The sequence below is a fragment of the Myodes glareolus genome, chromosome 14 (assembly GCF_982192425.1).
Source record: "Myodes glareolus chromosome 14, mMyoGla1.1, whole genome shotgun sequence".
In the NCBI taxonomy this organism is placed as follows: Eukaryota; Metazoa; Chordata; class Mammalia; order Rodentia; family Cricetidae; genus Myodes; species Myodes glareolus.
The window spans coordinates 10,681,626-10,704,692 of NC_142039.1; the positions used below are offsets into that span (position 1 = coordinate 10,681,626).

The 23,067-nt window shown below is 37.7% G+C and overlaps 1 protein-coding gene across 1 annotated transcript in view; it reads right to left on the reverse strand.

Moving 5' to 3' along the window:
* Positions 1-922: 922 nt before the first annotated feature.
* Plxdc2 (plexin domain containing 2) overlaps positions 923-23,067 on the reverse strand; it is a 392,448-nt gene continuing 370,303 nt past the window's right edge. Inside the window, exon 14 of the mRNA XM_048461163.3 lies at positions 923-10,480. Coding sequence (XP_048317120.2) covers positions 10,364-10,480 — 117 coding nt within the window. The 3' untranslated portion in view covers positions 923-10,363. The remainder of the gene's footprint in view (positions 10,481-23,067) is intronic.

Below are 23,067 nucleotides of genomic sequence, written 5' to 3' on the forward strand. Positions count from 1 at the left end.
TACCTTGCTCAGGCTAGACATAGTAGGGAGGACTTAGACCTTCCCCAAAGCAATGTGCCTTACCCTCTCTGAGGATCAGATTAGGGGTGGGATGGGGGTATAGGTGTAGGGAATGGGAGTGAGTGGGAATAGGATTGGTATGTAAAAGGAAAAAAGATAGTTTATTCTCTTTTAAAAATAAAATAAATTAAAAAATAAAACACCTTGCTTCATATAAATTTCATGAGGCACACATCTGACATCCCCTAAAGAAGAGGGGAGAAGGTTTCTAGTTTAGAAAGAACAAGTTAAAACAGAAGAGAGTTGTCTAGAACTCACTTGGAAAATCAGCAACATTTAAAAACAAGACAGTGAGGGAGGTAAGAGCTGCCTTTAGGTATCTGGATATATTCCTGCTTTAGAATTTAAAGAGGCTGCTAAAGTCACACCTATGTGAGTCAGGTTTATTCAATAATTGCTCAGACACAGTGACTGAGAAGAGGATGAAGTTCTTCCCCAGTTGTAAGTTATAACATAATGTATCACACACACACACACACACACACACACACACACACACACACACACACACACTTCAGCATTTAAAATGTTTTTAGTGATTTTGTGTGTGTGTCATATCAATGAGCAAGTGCCACTGCATGTATGTGTAGGTCAGAGAAAATCTTAGGAACTGGTTCTCTTCTTCCACCATATGTCTTTGGAAATTGAACTCTGGTCTTCTGGTTTAGGGGAAAGTAGACTTAACCGCACAGCCATCTCACCATGGGCCCTGCACCCTGTGTTTTTTACAGCTACTTTACCTGGTGTCCAGATCCTAGGGCAGGAAACGATTAAGAACAAAGGGATTTTCTGGCATGACATTAGCCGGTTGCTCTGTACTCTGTCTGCAAACTGCTCCTTTTACAAAATAGGCAAAAACGTATTTAAGAAATTAAAACAATGCTCATTTATTGTTTTTAAGATGCAGCCAAACATGACAGCAGCGTCACACAAATAGCTCCCTTCTTCCCCACTAAAGTTCAAAATTTGTTAACTCCAACCTAAAAGTAGAAGAACACAGTTTAATTCTCAAATTAGCAACCAATAGCAGGAGTATAGGTAACATCTGGTCACTGTCAGCTTCCAGTCCTTCGACGTTAGAGTGTACAGGTACCAGTCAGTATGCTGGACTGATCATGGAATTACTAGTTATAAAAGGAATTTCTTCCATAGTGTGTGCAGAACAAGAATGGCAGAAAAACTTGGTATAAGAAACTATGTAGAAAAATTAAAGAATTATTTCAATCATATGGATTCTCTGGTAGAAGATAGAAAATTAATGAAGTGTCAGAAAGTACATTAATACTTAGATAATTTGTCTTCCAGTTCAGGAAGCTTGTGGTGTTATGTGTCATCTGAATTATGGAATTTGAACAAGGGCTCGAATAGTGCTCACCCCCATTTTGCTCTCATACCCCTGTACAAAATCAGATGCAATTTTATTTATTTTTGTGGGTTCAGGTATGTCCAGTGTGACCTCACTGAGAAGAATGAACAAACTATTGTAGCATGACAGAGGCAGCCTCAAAATGATTCGTGGACCAAACAGAAGAACCAGCAATGATGCCTGGAAGACCGGGAGAAAGTTGGAATGCTGTTTTTCAAGCCCTGTAATAATGAAAGTTTGGAAAATCCTCTGTAAAATTAGCCATTACCTGAAAGACACACATTAGTTAGCCACAGAAGGCGCTCATAAAAGTAAGACTCATACTGCAAGAGGCCCTGCTTGCCCACAAGTTTTCCTTTGTTTGGGCTGACTGCATTTCTGGGATCTGATTTTTTCTTAGTGTGCTCTTCTCAGCAGCAGATGGGGAGCTTTGTGATTTTGACCCAGTCCAATTATATCCACTTTGAGCCACATCACAGGTATTCTCTGCACAGTGCAACTGGTGGAAAATGTGGATAGCACACCTTCTACTCCAGTCCTCAAGGTTTTCTCTTTTTACCCTTCATCATTTCAAATGCCCACAAGCAGCAAGGCCAGAAACAGTAGTACATTTCTGGCATTTGAAGTTCCCATGATCCCTGTTGGCATGCAAGAAAGCTGTCTCTATTTTTTCCTTTAAAAATAATGGACTTGCCAGGTCCCTACCCAGATGCGTCAACTCAGGCAAATGTGAGATTTGTTTTGAGCACTCAGTGAAGTCTTCCGTCAGTACTTGGAAAGGGCTCTTACCACTTGTGTTACACCATACATAGGACATCTGTGTCTCAGGATGCTTAGTTGGCTTCTCAAAAACAATTTTTAACATTCTATTACAAGGAAAGCTTTGATTTCTTTTAATATTATTTTCAGAGGAGCCTATTGGAAATGATTGCAGTTTATTTCCCTGCCATACTCTGCCAATCTGAACATAGCTTTGTTCAATTCACCATTAGACATTTGCATAATTATCTTTACAACATCTAGGCAGTGGCACTGTACTTCAGGTCGTGAGATGAACAAATTTCTCATAGGTAAATCTCGGAGATTATAGATGAAACCATTCTCATTGAATTCTCAGGAAAATATCTTTTATGATATTTTTACTGCTTTTGTGTGGTTGACAGGTATAAAAGAAATTGAACATTAAGTTTGTGTCTTTTAAATCCAAGGAGATAAATGGAAAACCTACTACTCGATTATTAATAATTCAAGTTCAGAGCAAGGGACTCAGTGATGTTAGGATTGGTACCATCAAAGAAATATGTGTGAGTGATGGCTGGGGGATAGACTAATTGGGCATGTCCTATATATTGATTTTATCACACAGTTCCTGGTGTCACTTCCAGAGTCTCTGCTACTGAGTATGAGTGACCTAAATTCAGCTTCTCCTCATTGAATATTTATTTGAATGCTGCTCTGAAGAGTTGAACCCTCTACCTGATAGTACATATGGGTCTTCAATGGATTTTATTTACTTTACTGGGATTAATGTTTACACAGTACGATTATGTACTAACTTCACCCAGAGTGCCAAACTTCTAAAACTGCTTCCTGCTATGTCTGAGGAGCCCCAAAGGCTTAAAACTGCATGATAAATGATTCATGCCTTAATTAAGACACACATTTTTTTTTAATGCTAAGGAGAAGCAAGGCTACTGTTAAAAGTCTAAACTCCCTTGAAAGAGATAGCATCATTGAGATTTTTCGGCTGAGATATAAAATGAGTACATATATCAGTATCTGCCAGCCCAATTTTTTCATTTTATCCCATTAGAACATTTTTAATGATTATCAGATATTAATAAATCTTAGAAATTAGATAGGTGAATACCAGCTTGTGATTTGCATTTCTTAGACTTTTATCATGGATATAAAACAACAGGACCTTTTAGTGTTGACAATGTGCTATAATAAGCCTTTAGTGTGCATTCTTTCGGTATTTGCTGCTTCAGAATAAACAATATTGAGAAGCCAATGTGTTGTGTTCTATAAAATTCTGAAATAAATTCTTTTCAAAGTATCAGATTTCTTTGCAATTATAATTCTAATGGCACTGGGCACTGACTGCTGTCACAGTTATGCCATGTAGTCTGAAAGGACATTGAGAGTATAAAACTCTACACCTATGTGGATCCCTGTGATCAGAGTTTTCTGATTTCATTCCTCTCCAGTTAGAATGTTTCCAAGTAGTCTTTGTCAATATTTAAAGTCTACAAACTTTTATCCTTGAATTTTCTATCTCATAGTAATACATGATAATTCTGAACACTACCATGTCACATTAGTCTTCAACAAAAAGTAAAGGGAGACCAGACATTTCAACTTTTGCTCATTATGTTTCTAAAATATTCATAAAGGACTGTCTGCATGCAACTTCACCAAGTTTTCCAACTGGTACAAAATAAACACAGGTATAAACTGACTCTATAGACAGTTACACAGTGGAGGCTTCTGGTCTTCAGGGAAACTGACGTAAGCCACATTGAAGGAGTACACACTGGTGTGACATATTTAAGCTTTTCAAGTCTGAGGTTTCCAATTTTAAATTTCTCAGAGCATTTTTAGAGTCATAGAACAATGCAATACCCTCAGTATCAGCACTATTGCTTTAAGAACATAGTTGAGTGCATGACAGGAGAGACTATTCTTACTATCCTGACAGGAAAACTTTCAGGAATTAAAAATAGAAAGGCCATCCAGTCATACCTAGGATTGGATGCAATCAGCTTCAACTTCCATGTGAGGCTCAAATTTGTAGAGGAAGGAAACGACCCAAGTCTCTGAGATACCCACACTGTTTGTTTCAGGTTCATGGCCCTATACTGAGTACAGAGTGCTGCCTCAGGGATATGGATATAAGGTGTTGTTGCTTGATAACCTGGTGGCTGATGATTCAACAATCAAATGCCAAGTTTCCAAAGATAGATGGTCTATCTTCTCATCTTCTCTTAGTAATTGTGAAATCAAGAGAGTACTAGATAATGGTGATGCTGGGTTGTGGTTGAACTGTTACTTTTGTACTTTGAAGTGCATGATTCCAAGCTTTGTTATGAGGGAAAATCCATATACGATAAAGATTAAATAAACACAAGGAGAATTTGTTCTTAATCTCTCTCTCCTCTCTCTCTCTCTCTCTCTCTCTCTCTCTCTCTCTCTCTCTCTCTCTCTCTTTCTCTTCACCACAGATTTGCAATTCTCCTGTCTCACTCTCCCATGGACTTGAATTATAGGTGTCTACCACTATGCTGGGCCTGAATCCTGAAAGAATTTGCTTACAAGGAAATACAGCAATTTTACCAGGGGATGCTTTGACCAGCCTCTCCCTTTTCTCCACCCTGGGAACACTAATTGTATCTACAAATATATTTTATTTGAAAGGATGTGTATGCTGCTGAACAACCAACAAAATTCATGAAGGCAGCCAAATACACTGTTTGTAAAAAAGTAGAATCACTTTCTGAACCTTCAACTGAGACTTAGAGATCTAAAATGTCAACAGTGCTGAGTTGGGGAAACTATGTCTGTTCTCTTACAGAGCAGCAGGCATTTAGAACCTTTTGAAAGCTCTGGTGCTTCTGAGGTCGAAAGCCAATGATTCTCATCATTTAAAAACCAGCAGCAGACGTATCCATGCAAGAGAAGAATTCCCCTCTGGGTCTGCTCAGTCATTATTCAAGTGGATGGGAAACTTTTCCTGGACCAGACACCTTTGTGACTTTACCTTCATATTTGTAAAATTGTCAGCTTATTTGAAAAAAACAATAGTTCATTGAATTGAAAGTTTATAGAGTAATGCTTCTCCTATTTGTAAAGTTGAGCTTGAGGATTTTATTGTATTATAATGATATATTTATTTCCCTGAACTATTTATTTAGAATTGTTAATGTTGATATCTAGTGTGTGTGTGTGTGTGTGTGTATGAGAGAGAGAGAGAGAGAGAGAGAGAGAGAGAGAGAGAGAGAGAGGAGAGAGAGAGAGAGAGAGAGAGAGCTCATAGAAAACAGAAAAAGGTTCTTGCTCCTCTAGACCTTGAGTAGCAGATAGCTGTGAACACCACTCTGGGTACTGGGGACCAAACTCTGGTCTTCTGAAAGAGCAGCAAGTACTTTTAACCACTGAGCCATCTTTCCAGTCACATGAACTGCCCTCTCTCTCTCTCTCTCTCTCTCTCTCTCTCACACACACACACACACACACACACACTTTGTTTTCCCATACCACAAGAGCTGCAGAGTAGCTTCCAGTGGGTATTTAAAATTAAGATTAATTGTATGGTTCAATGTATGAACAAGTAAAAGGATGAATCAAAGTACTCTGTAAAATGTAAAGTGCTTTATAAAAACACAATGATATGAGTATATCGTAGGTAACACCTCTGATGTCAAATTTTCCCATAAGACCATCTCAGGACACAGTTTGTGAATAGTTTTCATGAACAAGTATAAACTGATTTTCTATGAGGTGCGAATTCATCAATAAACAGTATTAGTTTTCAAATACAATTGAGTAGGAATGAAACAAAGGCATAAGAACACTTAAATAACAAAGATAAATAGCATTGCTAACCTGAGGACCACAGCAAAGAAGGTGGAGAGAGGACACAGAAGGACCCTATGAAAGATAGAATTTGAAACAGAATAACAACATTCTTAAGATAGTAACAGGATCCACGAAAATTGTTTCATGTTTCATACTATTATATAAGATATAGAGATCATCCCTACAGGAGATAAAGTTGATTTTGTCATGGATTATGCCTTTAAGCTGTTTGTTTGTCTTAATTACTTACAGAGAAATGAAAGCAATAACAATTGAAACAAAAAAGACCAATTGAAAATTTTAAGTTCAAAACCCGCTTTTGACAACAGAAAGACTTATTATATTTATTTAAGCCTTGGTTTTTTTATCAATAAAACGTATGAGATGCCTTCCCACACCATATATTATCTGGACGTGATCATACTTTAAAGTGTTTTATTCCTTTTTATAAAATCTTCATTTGGAGAATTTACATTAAAAAACAAGTCTCCACCATATTTTATGTTTTCACTTCGTAGCTCCTTACGTTTGTAATAGAAATGAAATAAATGTGAGATAACTAATGCTTGCATTATCATTTGCTGTGTTTTCACAGCCTCTGCTAGGATCCTGGGATTCCTTTTATTATGAAGAGAAAAGTGTAAAAGCAGAAAAACAAAGGCACCAAGTGACTCCACATAAGAAAGAGCCCAGGCAAGTGGAAGAGACACAGCAAGTGGGCAAGTAAGAAAAAGAGCCAGGAAAGAAAATACATGGACAAAACGAAAAAAAATGGCGAAAAAGAAATTCAAGCAGTTTTGCTATGTGCTTTGGCATTTCCTCAAGAATGTATTGCCTCGATTGTCTTTAGTTGCTTTTTGGAATAATGAACTATTCTTCCTTTGTGCACAATTTAGTCTTGGTCCTACAGATGTGCTTCACAGATTACATTGATGTCAGTATTTGAAAGTCTTTACAATCTGTATATTTAATCAGTCTGCAAAACAACCTTGCAAAAAAAATATGGGACAACATATTTAAAAAAATTTTTCCAACTTGAAAATTGAGATTCATGGAAGTTGAAGTGATTTTTTTTCCAAGAAAACGCTATAAAGACACAAAGCCATGTCAACTGGTCTTGTCTTTATTTCTCTTTGTGGTCTCTTTTAGATTATAAGAAAAAATGGATGTGTTTTGAGCTATCATATTTCTTATTTCCATCCTTCCTTCCTTCTTTCCTTCCTTCCTTTCCTTTTTTCTTCATTCTACTATTTTCTTCAAGAACAAATAGTTCAATTGAAACACTATAGTACTTTATAGAAAAATTTTCTGCATTGCTAGAATGTTGTGTGTAGCCTACAATGGTATTCATGAGCCATGTGTGGTTATGGGTCACTTGAAATGTGACCAGAATATTGAATATAAATTGTATTTAATTTAAAAATCATTAGCCATAATTGGCTAGTAGATTCAATAGTGGACAGCAACTCTCTACCTCATACATTTGAGAGTCTACCAAATACCCTAGAAACCCTACAGAAAAACATTTGTGCTCAATTGCCATTGGCCACTAATCTTCATCTTTCCATTTGTTAGTGCTCTTTAAGGTCCCAGTCATTCACAGACAAGCTTGAACCATCGGGTTGGATGATTTGCAGCTCTGATCACTGATCCTTACTCTTGCAGTTCAGGTAAGATAGCTAAGTTCCCTTGCAGGACCATTTCCCTGGTTTCTTCTTATGGTTGTATGCATTCCATTGTTATTCTTCTCAGAAGAACACCATTGATATCCTCTCTTCATGCTCACAGAATATTGACTAAGGTACTTGTGTCTATCCTTTGTAATACATAATCCATATAAAGTCCACAATACTGGACTCCTTTTTGAAATTTCTAGAACCCCTCTGTGCCTTTCCTCTAAAGTAAACAGATTCAAGAACAGACCAGAAGTACAAACAGAATTAAAGTTTCATAGAGCAAAGAGACTCTACCAGAATTTTTGTGGATTCATACAATGCAGAACTCCTTATTCTCTCTCTCAGCTATCTTAGAAAGTTTCCACATAACTTAGAAACCTTCTTACTTCCAATTTCTCTGTTACTTGGTGCTTTGATACACTGAGTAAGTCAGAGGGTCTTCTGTATTCATTTAAAACAATTATCAATGGTTTTAATTAAAAATGGAAGATGAGCTTTGAAGGGCATAAAGATAACATTACTACTTGTAGGAACTACGTTGAGTGAGGTGCAGATGCAATGAGATTATGTGGCTGCCAATCCATTGCTTTTGGAAGCCAGGCTTATTGTCAAAGCTTGTGAAAGCATCATCTTATCCTAAAAGGAAAGTCGTCTATGTATACCTTATGTGTCTGTAAAATACCAGTTGCACCAGTTACATTGGCAAGTCATTTGGATACTGTTTTCTCACCAGAATTACACCAACACGAAATAGCTGAGATATTTCTTATTGCTTGAGCATACCTGGGGCACAGATTGTCATCACATCCTACAATCATGCTGCTCGTCTACCTTTGTTTTCTGATAGTTTTATCTGAGGTTAGGGAAAAGTTACCATCTTCAAATACTTCAAGGTGTAAAGTAAAATACATGTGGCAGAAAAGAGCCCTCACTTATGCCGGACACTGGAGATGATAATGTGACACTCTGTTAGGGGATGGATGCTGTCCAGTGTAGACATCATACATAGATTGCAAACTGTCAGTGAAGTGCTACTACTGGGAACCCTTGCTTTTTGTAACTTGAATCTGCAAAAATCTGCAAATGTTGAATGCTGTACCTTGTAAGAACTAGAATTTTTTTTTTTTGGTACAAAATGCTAAAGGTTTACAGGTATAGTGGTTGACAGAATTCTACACCTGAGAATCTCAGGTTTAGTGATATTGTTTACATTAACAACTTTCCTTTTTGACTGGTACATTTTCTTTCTTCTCTTTTGGGAATTTTTCAAAGTTTGGATTGCAATCAGAGTATCAATGATAACTCCACTCAAGGGACATTTACAACTGCTTCTTTGAATCAAGGAGAGAGGGGGTTGGAATGAATGGAAAAGTGGATCCAATAGGTGGCAAAACAAGGCATGCTGCAAGTAAATGAAGCACTTCCGGAAGTGACATAAAAATATGCTAATATTAAGGATTATCTTACAGTGTTGTGGGAGGAATGCCATGATTCATCTTGCATTTGTTTTGTCTTGATGACAAAATACACTCTTTAGAGCCACAAGAGCCTGCCTTGTGTTAGTTATAAACAAAAATATATTTATATATATATTTATGTAACTACTATGTGCTTTAAAGAAAATTACTGTGTGATTCAGCAGGGTTATTTCATTCTGTTATTTTCCCCCTATCACCAGGAATATGTTCACTTGAATGATTTCTTAGACAGGAATTGACAGTGAAACGGGTTTGTCATACAGACATGGTGAACTTTCAAAATAACAGTGTTCAAATCCCTTAAGATATTTGTCTCAAAAAATGACCGCCTAATGCTTCCTGTTATTTCTGTCTGTTCCCATTAGCCAAGATTAAATGAAGCTTCTCAGGAGCCCAGGTGGGTGAGGAGGCAGCACCCCTGACAACAAAACTCATTTTATTCTGAAGTGAGAGAACGGAAACCCTCACCGGCTGTGCCCTCCTCTCTAGTCCTCAGCTTAGCATTTGGAAATTGTGCCACAGCCACAGAGAGGGTGCTCATTACCCAGGAAGAGGCAGGCATAGCGAACTTCCAAACAGATGAAAGGTTCATCCTGAGAAGTAATGAACCTGGTGAAGCATCTGGATTTAGAGCAAAAACTAAAATTCTTTTTGCCGTAAGTCTGTTTGGAAAAGATGGAGAAACCTCTGTTTCTGTTTGGTTTTGCTCCCATGTGAGCCCTTTTTTTTTCCAGCAATCTTGAAGCATTCATCATTGCTCTTTCCAGTGAAAACATTCGGACTCCAAAACATGGTTATCTTTGAGACATCAGAGAACATTTGAACCAAAGGTGTAAATCCCTTGTGAACTAAAGCTTTATTTATTATCATTATTTTTCCTTGATCCCTTTGCAACCCTGCACCTAAACCAAAACATTGTCATCTTGTCACACTTCTGGCAAGTCCCCAGGAGATGTTCTTCGTGAACCATGGATGTCATTCCAGTAGGAAATGTTATAATCAGTGTACATGGTGTCTTGTACAAGTCTGAGTTTTCCTTTCAGTGTTCCTGGGCTGGGCTCGTCCAGAAATCTTGTCTCCCTTCTGGCTACAGCAGTTTAGGGCTCCTTTGTGTGTGGCTGTGGTGTGTGTCTGTTTTAAAGGTATAAGCAAAGTTTAGTCGTAACACCTGTAAGCCAGTACTGGTGCTGCTCTGTCCTAAAATTTTAGCACTGCTCTGACACAATAAAACCTTCTTTCTCTCCAACGGGCTCAACTTCCGCATAGGCAGGGTGTCCTGATCCTCTTCGAAACTTCATTGCTGGCCATCTGCTTGGGCGTCTCTAAAACAGGAAAATGCAAGAAAAAAAAATGAGCATCACAGTGAGCTATGATACTCACAAAATATGCATTTACCAGGGTGTGGATGCTGCTTAGTTTGTAGAGTGTTTGCCATGATAGACATCCTAGTTTCAATTCCCAGCATCACACACATTAAGCATAGGAGGCACATTCCTGTAATCCAAGCTCTAGGGAGGTGAAAACAGAAGGTTAGGAAGTTCAAGGCCAGGCTGTGACACATGAGCATCTGTCTCTCTCAAAAATATATTTTCCAGCTAGGATATCTTCTCAAGGCATCACATTAAGTGATCTCTTATAACAACCAACACTGGAATTAATATGTCCTCCTCTGTAAGGTCCCAGAGTCCTGTACTTGAGTCTCCATTCCGACTCTACCGATGTACAGGAAGTGGGAGTTTACTGGCCACACCTACTCCCAAGTTTCTCAAAAGTAAAGTTAAATCTTGCCTTATAATCATTTATGTCTGAAAATACCACATACAACAAGATAAACAATAATTTTAATATTTATTTATTTACTTAGTTTTCTTAATGTATGTATGTGTCCATGAGCTCATGTGTACCACACAGATGCAGGTGCCCACAGAGGCCAGAAGAGTGCAGCTGATCTCCTGGAAATGAAGTTATAGGTAGTTTTATGAGTCACCTGATGTGGGTTCTGGGAATCAAACCTGATTTCTCTGAAAAAAAGAGTAAGTTCTCTTCATAGATGAGTCATCTCTCCACTCCTTAAAATCCATTTTTAAAAAACCTCCACAGGTTTTTTGGGAGACAGAATTTCCTATGTAGCTCAGACTAGCCTGGAAGTTATGAAATGGCTGCTTCTGTCTTCCAAGTCCTGGGATTAAAGGTGTGAACTTCCACATATAACTCTGATGTATGATTCTCTTTTCTCGAAGTCAATACCAATATCACTTTTTTTTGTCATCAATTTGCTAAAAAAAAAAAAAAAACAAGGCCATAAAATTCTCTAACCATTCCTTTGAGTGTGGTTTCAATTAGCTGTTAGATTTCCTAGCAAATAAGATAGAGGAAATACTGTTCAGTCTTAAGAAATTGTTTATCAAACTAAGCAATCTATTTATGACTTTTATGGTCAAACATTGAAGATGTCAAATCTTAAAAATGGGAGCCATCATCAAAGGTTGTAAAGAAACTTAAGCCTAGGAAGTTAATATTGTGTGATAGACACTAATTCTAAAACACGAGCTATCTGTATTGACAAGAGGAGCCTTTCTCTCCTGTGCTCTGTCTATCAAGCAAGCCCACTGTGATTTCTAAATAGATGTGCTGAAATGAATTATTAAGTTACAGTCACAAAAGACACTAAAATGCATTTCATAGCCACAGTGACACTAGAAATGATTACTCCATTTATCAAAGTGCCAGTGATTTTGGCGTAAATAAGGCAATAAATATTGAAGGAATTTTATTTCTATGTAAAGACTTTTAATGTGAAAAAGGTTAAATATCAGTGTACATATACAGGCACTTGGTATCTTGCTAGATTTGCTAGTGACATGCCAACATCTATGATTAATGGCTGAGGATGAAGTATTTCACATCAAGCAGGAATGAATATTAGCTTTATGTTCTGGAAAAGCACCGACCGAGGTAATTACATTCTGCCTATTAAAAATACTATGCACCGCCACCATAGCACCATGTGGTCAGGAAGTCTGATGCTTATTAGTTGATTAAATATCATGAGGTAGTGACTCTAAATGATCCTTGCTACCCGGAAGAAGACATTAACACTACTATGTTAAGTAACACAAAGCAGAACAAGGTGCCTGGAGATCATCTTTGATGGACACATGTGAGTCTCTTTGGAGGTGGGTACTGTAACTAACTCATGGTTCCTACCCATTTTAGGGAAAATACTACAGGCCTTGGGGCCTGTATCTGGTTTCCATGACTTCAGAACTGGACTTCTCTAAAGCCATGGCTTCCCCAAACAAGCAGCATTACTAATTCCTTGCTTTGTATCTATTTTCTACAACAGAAAGAAACATAATGGCCTCTTGGTCCAGCTGGCAAGGGCAGTTCCACACACTAATTGCCATACCTTGCACTTACAGGTGTGATGCTCAGGGACTCTACATTAAAACAATGCAAAGGTGACAACCATCTGGATGGTGGCACTCATAAAAGCTGCATATTAGTAAACTCTCCTAAATATGTTTTATGACTTACACTAGGTGATGGTTTGCATTATCTACAAACGTGCAAAACTAGAAAACAGCAGCTGGGATTAACATGAAATCTATCTACTTAAAAGTTAATTTTACCCACTGTTGAAATTATTTCTTAAAATTCAATAGTTTACATTTGCCTCAGCGAACAGCTGTGGACATGATTTTACTTTCATATAACTCTTAAAGTGCAATATCATTAACACACCAATATTCTTTGTAGGTTGAAATTTTTTTAGTTAACTTTCTTTTTTATGAAAAGACTAGAATTTTTGGTGGTGCTCATTGTATTAAAGTTAATCATAGAATTGTAAAATAGGACAAGGATGTTGGGCAGGGTAAACACAACACAAACTTATTTTCAGAAGCTTGTTTTATTTTTATTTTCTAGTGCTAGGTAATGGAGCCAGGGCCTTGCACATGCTGGGCCAGTGCTCCATCTCAGAGATCCAGCCCAGCCTATTTCCAGAAATTTCCACATATCCTTAAAGAGTACTTTTCTTGATTAATTATCACTCATTTTAGAAACAAAACCAGAAATACCTAAGAAAGATTTGAAATCCTATGAAGTCCCATCTCATGTGTGATTTAATTATCTAGTTGTTCATTTCCCATTTACATTTCATTAGTAAAGATGAACCAAATGCATCCAATACAAGTAAAAATTGTTCAAGATGTTTTTCATTTGTACAAAACTAAAATATTATATTCACTTCTTTATGTTTAATTAAAAGAGATAGCATTTCTCATAATAATATGTTAAAATACAGTTAAATTTTTAAATGTAACTCCAGCAGCACAGACACTGAGAGAAACAATTAATAATTGGGACCTCCTGAAACTGAAAAGCTCTGTAACTAACAGAAATGTAACAAAAAAAAAAAAGACAGCCTACAGAATGGAAAAAGATCTTCACCAACCCCACATCAGACTGAGGTCTAATCTCCAAAATATACAAAGAACTCAAGAAATTGATCATCAAAAAAAAAAAAACCCAAAAGACCAAATAATCCAATAAAAAATGGAGTACAGACCTAAACAGAGAACTCTCAACAGAGGAATCTAAGATGGCTGAAAGACACTTAAGGAAATGTTCAATATCCTTAGTCATCAGAGAAATGCAAATCAAAACAACTCTGAGATTCCATATTACACCTGTAAGAATGGCCAAGGTCAAAAACACTGATGACAACTTATGCTGGAGAGGTTATAGGGAAAAGGGAAATCTCCTGTGAGTGCAAACTGGTACAGCCCCTTTGGATGTCAGTGTGGCAATTTCTCAGAAAATTAGGAAACAACCTTCCTCAAGATCCAGTAATACCACTTTTGGGTATATATCCAAAGGATGCTCAATAGTGCCACAAGGACATGTGATCAACATTGTTCATAGCAGCATTGTTTGTCATAGCCAGAAACTGGAAACAACCGAAATGCCCCTCTACTGAAGAATGGATAAGGAAAATGTGTTACATTTACACAACAGAGCACTACACAGCAGAAAAATTAAGGACATCTTGAATTTTGCAGGCAAATGGATGGAGCTAAAAAACATTATTTTGAGTAATGTAACCTCATTACACAGAAAGACAGACACAGAAAGACAATTACCACATGTACTCACTCATAAGTGATTTTTAAACATAATGCAAAGAAAATCAGCCTGCAAATCACAATCCCAGAAAACCTAGATGGCAATGAGGATCCTAAGAGAGACATACATAGATCTAATCTACACATATAGTAGAAAATGACAACTTTGGGAGAGGGTTGATGGGGAGGGAAGAGGTATGGAGGGGAGCAGAGAAAAATGTAGAGCTCAATAAAAATCAACAAAATTAAAAAAAATATACAGGTTAAATTCTTATAAACTTGAAACCTGAGTATTTGAAATATTTTTGTAGCACTGACACAATACAAAAGGAAAACTTCACACCATAAAGATCTGCTTCATGAATAAAATAACAAAAATTAAGATATTATTTCCAGTATGCATAAGATATATATGAACCAAGTCAACCTGTGTTTGGAATGTAATTTCTTCTTTTGTATCTTTGCATTCTTCTTGCACAGTTCCTTGGTGCCACCATCTGATGACTAAAACTGCTAAAGCAGAGCGAAAGCTTTGCCAAAACCCTGCTGTTGTTTTAGACACAAAGACATAGACAATACCATTTCATACCACAAAGTAACCCCTCTATGGTGAGTAAGTCATGTGATGTCTCTGGACCTTTGTTTTTCCACCTGTAAACTGCTATCTAATGTCTCCATCAAGAATCTACCATCTGTATTCCTGTTTCCTGATTCACCTTAAAGTCTGAGGGAAAATAATAACAACAGCAATAACAATAACTCTGTGCTTTTATTCCTCTTGCCTTGGTTTACCATAGAAATCCTCAATGTATGAGCGATTTGCATTCGTTACTATCCATTGAATTCTGTGGCTCTCTGAAGCTGCTCATCTGTTTGGAGGCAAGGAATAGTTAACTGTGACGTTAACCGGAGGAGAAAACATTCAGATCCCATAGAAAAGTCCTTAGTGTTGGTGCTGCCATGTGAAACATATCCTCGGTGGGCTGGGGAGGCTGGAATCTGGGCATTATCTCAGTCCTGCTGTGAACTCACAAGTCTCACTAGTAAGAATCAGCAATTTAAAGAAGGCATCCTTGGTGGTTTTTCGTTGAGAATCAGACATTGCCAAATCCACGGTCTTTTAAGAAAGGCCAATTCAAAGTGCTAGGGGAACTGGCAGAGACCACAGGGTCACTTGTTAACAAAGCAGAGTGTAAGTTGAAACCCCCAAATTCAAATCAGAAAGTAGTAAGAATCCAATACAGACACCCAGGGTGTGATACCCACAGACACTATGGGGCACAATGCGTGGGCGATCTTTAATTTCATTTCTGAGAATTTATGGGATTAGTCACATTTGAAAGAAAATGTTCACAGTGATACGTTGGCACTGGGGTACACCAGGCAAGCAGGGATTCCCCTTAATTATTCCTTCAGTAGCATTAATTGAACAGTCATCCAAATTGTCTCAATGGCGAGAAAATTAGTGGAATTATCCACGAAGAAACCTGTAGGGTACACTAAGTTAGCAGGGTACGCTAAGTTAGCAGTGTACACAAAACTTCTGCTGGAGATCTGTCCTCAGGTTCACAGAGCAGAAGAAATGGCTTTCTCTAGACTTAAGTAGCGCCAGAAAGGAAGCAATCAGCACTTATGTTAAAGTAAAGGGTGAATGTGAAAGTCATGGGCCAGATAGAAGACACATGTACATGTACACATAACAGTCCTTGATAGCAGCCAGTTGGGTTCTCACCACTTCATACTGCTTTCCTCTGTGCACAGGAACTGGACAGTGGTTGGAGTCACCTCCAAACATAGGACTTGGGCAAAGCCAAGTGGGTCATTTGTTATGTTTCCTCATAGGGAAAATGAAAGGAACTGAAGTGCAGAGATGTTGGTTTCTGCTTACACCCTTCTTAAAACTTTTTAAAGCCCGAGTCTCTTTTCATTAATACAACCTCACCTAGTGCTAACTGGTCCCTGAGGAGCCTATGACTGATTCCTCTCTCCCTCTCTCCCTCCCTCCCTGCCTTCGTTCTTTGCTTCCTAATTAAAAATATTTTATGATTTCTTTCTTTAAGCATGTTTGGAAGCTTTGCATTTAAATCTATATATCTCAATATGAGCCTAGCAACCTCATACTGCCTGTTTGCAGGTCTGGGAGGCCTAGGAGCCTCCATTTCTAACAAGCTCCGAGTGCTGTGACTGCTACACCATAAGGTATGCCTGAAGAGGAGAGGCCATGATTCTGGAAGGTATCTTCAAGAAGGAACAGCCTCAAAATGAGTGGAAGAGTAAAAACTTTAACTTCGTGCACTAGCACACAGATCTACCAGGAATTAACCACACATTTTTCTCACTCCTATTGCTTTTCAGCATTTAGCTTTGGGACACTTTGGCTGGGGAGAGGAGGGTATACTTTTGTTTTTCATACCTTGAAACCTAGTCATTTGCAATTTCCCTTATTCTGTGCTGAGTATTTCTTGGCTCAGCAAGTTACAAGGTTGAAGTTTTAAGACTTAACAAATGATTATAAAAGACAGCAGTTAAATTTGAATTTCAGATAAACAAGTCACTTTTCAAACTATGTTTAATTTCACAAGCTTAAACAAAAAATGACTCATTTTTGTTTGAAATTCAAATATGTTTAAGTGTCCTGTATTTTATTTGGCAAACTAGCTGTATAAAAATACAGGCCTTGAGATCCAGCCAATGAAACTTGCCATCTAATTAAAATAAAAGACTTCTGTTTGAGGCTATGTTTCAGCCTCACGGATTGTAGGACTTCTTTTTCTTGAAAAAAACTCACATTAATTTTCTAGAAATGGCCATGAATTGACAGCAATATCTCAATACCTGTGTGACTTGATTCCTGAACATTTTATGTATTTCCTGTTGTTCTTGCTTTAGTTTTCCATAATTTGATAGTTGTCTTTTAGAACTTATCTCTTAAATGACCCAGAAATGTTAGCAGTAAGCATCACAGACACAGACACAAATAACAGTATTCAAAAACATGTATTAACAACAATAAAATCAAATGATCTCTGTGATTTTTTTCTCCAAAGCAAATAAATATATTGAAAATATGAAGCAAATAAGTTTCTAATGGCTGCTAAATTAAATATAGACTCACAAATATATATATATATATAATACTCTTTTATATATATGCAAATATATATATATATATATATAATACTCTTTTATATGTATGTCTCCCTTCCCCCTTCTATTGTATGTGTGGTGTCTTCAGAGGCCAAAAGAGAGTGTTGCATCCCCTGGAGCTGGAGTTCCAGGGAGTGTGAGTTGCCTGACGTGGCTGCTCTGGGTGCTGAGAAACCAATGTGGGCCCTCTGCAACAGTGCCAAGTACTCTTCACGGCTGAGTCAGCTCTCCAGGCCAGAGCTTAGATTCTTCAGTGTGAGAAGTAATGTTTTTAACATCTTTATTTCAAACACTCATGCTTTATTTTCTGCCACTGTGAAGTGGTTTTCAAAGCTGAAATTAAAATCACTGTGGGAAGTGAAGGTAAGAACATAACTGATACTGAGAGACCCTAATGAGTTCACTTCAATGCTCCCAAGCAGGGCCCAGGGAAGCACATTTGATAAATGTTCCCCAGTGAGTCAGTGGTAAGTGACACGTCCCACTATCTTCTCCCTCATCCATATCCATCATTTCCTTCTCTGAAACTGTCTGGGGTAATCTCTCTATCAGGAATGCCACTGAATTTATCATCTTTACTTTCACAAATCACCCATTTCTGTTTCTTTCCAGCTCCAGATGCCCCTGTGCAGATTAGAAGTCCCTTTTCACCCTGCTGTGCTGTTTTGGATATTTTCTAGTCCTCTCTTGCTGTACTTTGGAAACACAGTGGTAACTTCTGCGGATGTATTCTTGTAGTGTCTGTCCATCTGTCCTGTTCTCTCCAGATATCCTAAAGGCTAAGGGACACAGCTGTTCAATTCTAAAATGTCTGCAGCAATGGAGTACTAAGGACAGTTGACACCTGGAGTAGATCCTTTTCTGTAACCCTTGTGATCTTACATTCTTTTCACGAATAATCACAAAAGGACATGGGCTAAATATGAAAACTGAACACTAAAATAAAAATGACTGTTCTGGCTTTCTTTCTGTTGCTATACTGAAAGACTTTAATGAAAGTCAGCTTACGGGAGGGAAAGTCCATCACTAAAGGAGGGCAGGTTGAAGCAGGAATTCAAGGTAGGAGCTAGAAACAGAAACCACAGAAGGATGCTGCTTTCTCCTTAGGCTTAGTTAGCTGTCTTGTGAGGTCCAGGAAAATTAAGAGAGATGCAGCCAGGTGTCAGACTGAGCTAGACAATTCCCAGTCTAGGCTTTCCTCTCAGATGACTCTAGACTGTGTGTGTCACGTTGACAATGAAATCAAACTAGACAAATTATAATATGAAATAAGAAGGCAGAACTGCATGTGTGCCCTTTGGCTAAAAAGAGAAAGGGACGTGAAGGAGGTTTGCCAAGTAAGGGAGCTCAGAGGATGCTGTGTCCTATAATAACTGAATCCAAAGCAGTAAGTCCTCTATTCTCATTCATACAACTGTGATGCCAACAGGTTTCTCCAACTCTACTTTCTAATATGAGTGTACAAAGCAGCAGCAAGTGGACTGGAGATAACTCCATGTTTGAAACAATTGTCCAGGATTCTAAATGCTCCAAAGCTACTGTCTATATGAATGTTTGCCACAGAGCCTGGGTCAAATGTACAACAGGGTGTACTAGCATCGGCATCCATGTAGTAGTCAATTTACTGTGGACAAAAATTGAAACTATGCTAAGCTGACATTCATGTCAATGTGTGAGGGAAACCCAACAATAGCAGAATCTACTCTTCACCAATTAGTTTGAAAAACTTTTTTTTCCAGTAGGAATTATTTTTCCTTACTTCAGTTTAGAACTTCTGGCATATAATGCTATTTAAAGGTTAATCTAATTTTAATTTTTATCCAGCAATGCAGCTTGTAAACAGACAATTTGGCCTCTTCCCACTTGTACCAGTAGCAGGCAAAACCCTAGGCTAAAATAAAAACAAAATAGTATAGACAAGGAGACTCACAGTAAGTGTTAGTGTTAATTTGTAGAAAGGTTACTCTGTTGTACAGTATCTATGTTCTTGAGTGGTGTGCTATGTTCATGACTCCCTCATTCATTATTAGTCTCTTTGATGATTATATCTAACTATGATTATAATGACCAAGAAAGAATGCATTCAGTCAGCCACACATCTATTAGAAACACACTGTGAAACTTAAAGTATATATATTTACTTAGCGAAGAATATATATTGCTTAGAGAAGATCATTCATTTGCATCTGAATACTTAAAGATAAGTTAATCAATAGTATTGCCACAAACCAACCTGACAAGCAATTCTAGATAAACCTTCATCACCTTGATCAAAAATTATTATCTATTATGTTCTCTGATTCCATTTTCTAAGACTCTACAGCTAGTGCAGAAAAGGCCCCATTTCCAGCTTTGCCCAACACAGGAATGCTACTCTAACTTCTGTTAGGAAGACGCTGCTCAGAAGATTGCTAGCTTGTGGCATTCCCACAACACACCCAGGATCCACTCCTTCAATTCCCAGAATTTACCCCTACTATTCTGCAGTTCTGTACAATCCAACCTATTTCGAAGAATTTATTCTTTCGTCTTATCCCGAATTCCTCTCTCTGTTGCATACTTTTTTCCTGCCCAATATTCTTGTCTTGGTTAGGAAGTGATCTCACTCCTTTCTCATTTGCAAACTCTTTCATCTCCCCTTCCCATTTTCTTTTCTTTTTTTCATCCCCCTTCCCTTTCTGCAGCTTTAACTGAGGCCAGACTGACTTCAAATTTGAGACCCACTAGTCACGCCTGCTTCCTCTCTTCTCCTGTAACATCCCTAAAGCACTCTATACTACTTATGAACTCTTCACATTTCACCTTCCATTTGCAGATTGATGACATATTCTCTCACGTCTTGCATGTTCTTTTCATTTAAGCTGGTCCACCTTACTGATTTGAAAACAATGAATATCAGTGTACTCTGTGTTATATTTGAACATACAAATCTTTCCTCTCAGACTTCTCCTTCAACTATTATAATTTTCATATTTCTTTTCTGACTCTTACTTTCATCTCTTCTTTTTCTTTGACTGCTCCTGTGAAGAGGCTCAGCTGTGATTTGGTCATAAAATCAGATCTAGCCTACCTCTAACCCCACACTTTCCTTCCTAAAAATCTTGCCTTCTGTTATGCCCAATTTTCATACTAAAAAAAGTTTCATTGTTAAATGGATTGCACCTTTGTAGTTATCCCTGGGTTCTTTCGTTCTCATTTCACACATCTAAAGCAATAGTCAAGAAGTTCCTTCTTTATCACTAAAGAGCTGTAGGGGTTTTAGAGATTGTGAAACTTCTTGGAATGTCAGTCCCTCTATCTGTAGCAGTTACTAGTCTCACTGCAGAAACAGTGAGCATTCAAAAGAACTGATTGCAAAGACGTCCAGACAGGGAAATGGAAAGTCTTACTCTATCTTTAGAATTAGCCCTATTCCACCTCCTCTGTAAAGACCCAAATTCAGCTCAGCAACCACCTCACACAGTCTCTGGCAGAATCTTTAGCTGTCTTCTGAGGGTTCTCAATCGCCATAAGTGGTTTGTTATCACACAGGCAATTTACTCTAAGGAAAAGTAATTTGCAGTGGGTGTGGAAACAAGCTGGCTCACTACTACCCAGTCAGTGGGCCAAGCGACGGGTCATAAACATTCTGGTAAAATCAAATGGGAGTTAGTGCTGCTTACTTCAACAGTAAGAGGGGCCAAGTTCCTCAAGGAACTGATCTCATAAAGTTATTTGTGTTGGGAGCACTGATGTGTTTCTAAGTCAGGAGAAAGAGAGCTGGCAGGTTTGGCTCTCATCAGCTTTGACTGCAGGGATGGTAAAAGGATAGCTTTTCTCTACCCTAAGGTAGCTGTGCACTTTAATCCGCATTTTAGTCACACAACTGGGCAGCAACCTTATAGGATAATTTAGACTACAAAACCTAGGAGAGGACACTGTTTGAAAATTTAGTGAGATGTCTGCCAGCTAGACTAGGACAAAAGTAGATCTTTGTAAATAATCAGTATATTTTGATATTTTTAATTTGTGTAACTTTGAATAAAATCAACATTCTAGCACATGTTTTATCTACTTGAGATTGAATGGTAATTGCACTAATCCCATGGAAAAATAATAAGAAAATTATATATGGTACATTGTGCATTTCGTTTGACTACAGTAATCATTTTTTGTGTATACATGCTCAATATTTTTTTTTTGTTTGTTAAGAAAGAACTGGAAATTGGGAGGGAAAAGTGGTGTGGCAGGGGAAGAACTTGAGGGGAGGGGATGGGGGTAGATTTGGCCAAAACACATTACATACATACTTGATATTTTCAATAAAATGAATTATATATGTATATATATTATCTTTAAAAAGAAGTCGAAGCTAAGTGTGGTAATATGACTGTAATCACAGCACTTGTGAGATGGAGGAAGGAAGACGAAAAGCTCCAGGTCACAGTTGGCTGTATGAGGTTCTTTCTCAAAAGGGAGGTAATTATAGACACTGAACATACAAATTCTTCCCAACTCTCTTCTTCTCCACCTTTGTAGGAAGCTATTTTTTTCTCTCTAATATCAATGCTTCATATTCTGTTTAATTTTTATTCCACTTGGTGAATCTTCTGCTAGCGTGTGGCACTGCCACACTGTGGAAGCTGAGCCTGACTGCGGACTGTTGAGCGTATGCATCTCTATCAGAGTGTTGCCAACGACCCTCCACTCCCTGCAGCTGGAGTGCATACATGCCCCTCGCCCATGACTGTTGGTCAATGTGTGTGGCTATTCTGTGGATCTCCTATTGCCAGGCCAGCCAGGTCTATGATTTCTCTTCCCTTTCTCCCACAGAGGTGAGACTATGATTATATAAGGCAAATGCCTGTATTTGGACTTTACATCAGTAGCTGGTTCCATTGTAAATGTTTCCTAATAATAAATAATCAGAGGTTATGATTTTTGACATGCAATTTTCTTTTGACTTTTATAAGAGAATTTGGGAAAATATACTACTTTATTCACTGCCAACTTCCCAGAATCTCTCATTAAAACCTGTTTTTGATGCTTAAAGAACTTTTGTACTTATCATCAACTACATTAGGAGTATTGCCTTATGATACTTTATAAATTCATTTGGATACAAATATTACATATGATAGTTTTATATAATAATATAACAATATATAATAATGAAATAGTAATATTTTATTATTATGCTCATCTTTTACTTCTTTAAAACTATTTTATGGTCTACTGAGATGAGAGACTAAAGGAGTATGGGAACACACACACACACACACACACACACACACACACAAATATTTCTTGGAGTTCAACAAAAGATTCTGTATTTCCCTAAGTATCAGGGAGGACAACTAAATAATTAAAACTTTCTCTCATTTCTTCTTGATCAAATTCAATGTAGTTGGATGCAAGTCATCTACATCAGCACATGGAGTTTTTAGTTTGAGTGAAGAATGAGTGATCTGTGCTTGTCAAGAGACTGAGTGAGGGCACCTTTATATGATAAAGACACACAGATCACTGACTCCCAGTTAAGACCAGAGTGGGAAAAAATATCAGTATTAACTTCTGAAAAGAAAATTGTGGTGCAAATATTTAAAAATTCCCATTCCCCTAGACAGCTTGGCAAAGAGTGTGAGAGGGAAGGTGAA